Source organism: Centruroides sculpturatus, unplaced genomic scaffold, assembly GCF_000671375.1.
Source record: "Centruroides sculpturatus isolate CEXI.00-Female unplaced genomic scaffold, Cexi_2.0 scaffold706, whole genome shotgun sequence".
Lineage (NCBI taxonomy): Eukaryota > Metazoa > Arthropoda > Arachnida > Scorpiones > Buthidae > Centruroides > Centruroides sculpturatus.
Window position 1 is genome coordinate 178,770 of NW_019385092.1, and position 1,652 is coordinate 180,421.

Here is a 1,652-nt window from a genome sequence, read left to right on the forward strand (position 1 = left end):
CTAAAATCTCAGACAATAACTGTAAATGTTACCCACTTGCAGACTAGCAGGAGGTGGTATCATGGCGCCACCGGGCGGGACACCCGGAGGTTTCGGCGGCTGTCCAAACTGGCCGGATTGTATCTTTCCAGCCTTAAAGGCAGCAGCTAAAATGTTTTTAAAGTGTATTATAAATAAATTTTCCACAAAAGGAAACAAACCAAAGTACAAAAATCTTACTTGTCGCATCGATCAAGTTTTGGGCCTGTTCTTCCATCCACTTTTGATAGTAAAATTTCACATTTTCTTTGTGTTTACGTCCATTACAGTGGGTTTTCCTCACAGAAGGCTTTAAAATAAATAAAATGGCAGTAAATTTTTTAGAATGCTTGTAGATTCTTAAGAAATGACTTACCGAATCGTGTGTCAGATAAGTGTCGCAGTAGTCACAGTAGTATCTGAAAGAAAACAGTTTGATGATTGATATAGTGTTGTCTTTCATCATACAAGTGGAAATAAAATCTTAATCCGAACAAACATTTAAGATATTCTGAGTAATATAAAATTCATTCATTTCCATGATATTTTATAATAATAAGCATAAAATTAAGTCATAAAACAGAAATAGCTGTATGGGGAAATCCCCCACAAACTTCAACCTATTGACCTAGAAGTTTTGCCAGCACCTCACTGATAATGAGAAAGGCTTAAATTTAAAGTCTGAGCTTTCTAGACCCAGTAGTTTTTTCTCTACAAGTGTCTGTGTGCCAGAAAAAAAGAAGAAAATACAAGAAGAAAATTTTATTTCTTCCGTGGCGAAGCAAATAAAATCACTTATTATCATTGACATTGGAAGGCATTGCCAAGGATGCGTTATGTGAATTAAAATGTGAGAGAGTTGTGCCATGCAATAAGCAGGGGGACTAATATTTTCAGCTTTAATTACAAAGACCAGACTGTTGTATCCATAGTGCTAACATAGACTGCGATATTATCATCTGTATTTAAATGATGTATTGTATTGTATTGTTTGCTGCAGAACCATTGTTATCCTATACAATGCAGTGAATGGACAATTCGTACAGCCAGTAGTGTTCATCATGTTTATTTTTGATGAGAACCACCCAACATAAATGTGTACATTGGATATTTAATAGTAATCATTGTTATATAAGTGGCATCTGACAGAGCAACCTATCCCAGCAATGGAAAACCTTTCACTACAGACAGATCAAAATTGAATTTGAAATTTATTAACTCCAACTGTGGGTCAAATACAGTGGGTGATTAGTTAATGAACACTTTCATGAAAGATTTTTATGATCAGACAATGAACACTTCACTGAACAAATACAAGAAGCAGCAAGGTAAAATAATAAATACCAATTGGCCTACCCTTATCTTCGGGCCACAATTTGAAACTTTTAGGAGCGCGGGAGACGTCGACATCGATGTTCTACCCAGTATATACTGATCGGATAGTATTCCCCCGAAGTTTGAAACTCTCCCTTGTAATTCCAGCTTTTTATATTTCTGACAGAAACAATTCTTTTATGTTTTGTTCTGAAAACGGATTTATGCTGATATTTGCTATTAAAGATCTTTTGAAGAAGCGGGAATAACGGTCTTAATTAATTAATTTAATTAATTAACCAGGCAGACAACGGCATCCA

The 1,652-nt window shown here is 35.3% G+C and overlaps 1 protein-coding gene across 1 annotated transcript; it reads right to left on the bottom strand.

Annotated features, from left to right (window-relative positions):
- LOC111634556 (U1 small nuclear ribonucleoprotein C-like) lies at positions 1-1,309 on the bottom strand. The gene is made up of 3 exons (XM_023379357.1): positions 395-1,309; positions 220-328; positions 1-146 (listed from the first exon to the last, which is right to left on the bottom strand). The coding sequence occupies exons 1-3, from the start codon at positions 482-484 to the stop codon at positions 1-3; spliced, it is 345 nt and encodes a 114-aa protein (XP_023235125.1). The 5' UTR covers positions 485-1,309.
- Between the last annotated feature and the right edge of the window lie 343 nt (positions 1,310-1,652).

Bases quoted from the DNA above. Each gene is read 5' to 3' on its own strand.
- LOC111634556 (XM_023379357.1), bottom strand. From the start codon at position 484: ATGATGAAAGACAACACTATATCAATCATCAAACTGTTTTCTTTCAGA. The intron at 329-394 runs GTAAGTCATTTC...TTTATTTTAAAG, and splicing joins CTTATCTGACACACGATTCG to CCTTCTGTGAGGAAAACCCA. The intron at 147-219 runs GTAAGATTTTTG...AAAACATTTTAG, and splicing joins AAACTTGATCGATGCGACAA to CTGCTGCCTTTAAGGCTGGA.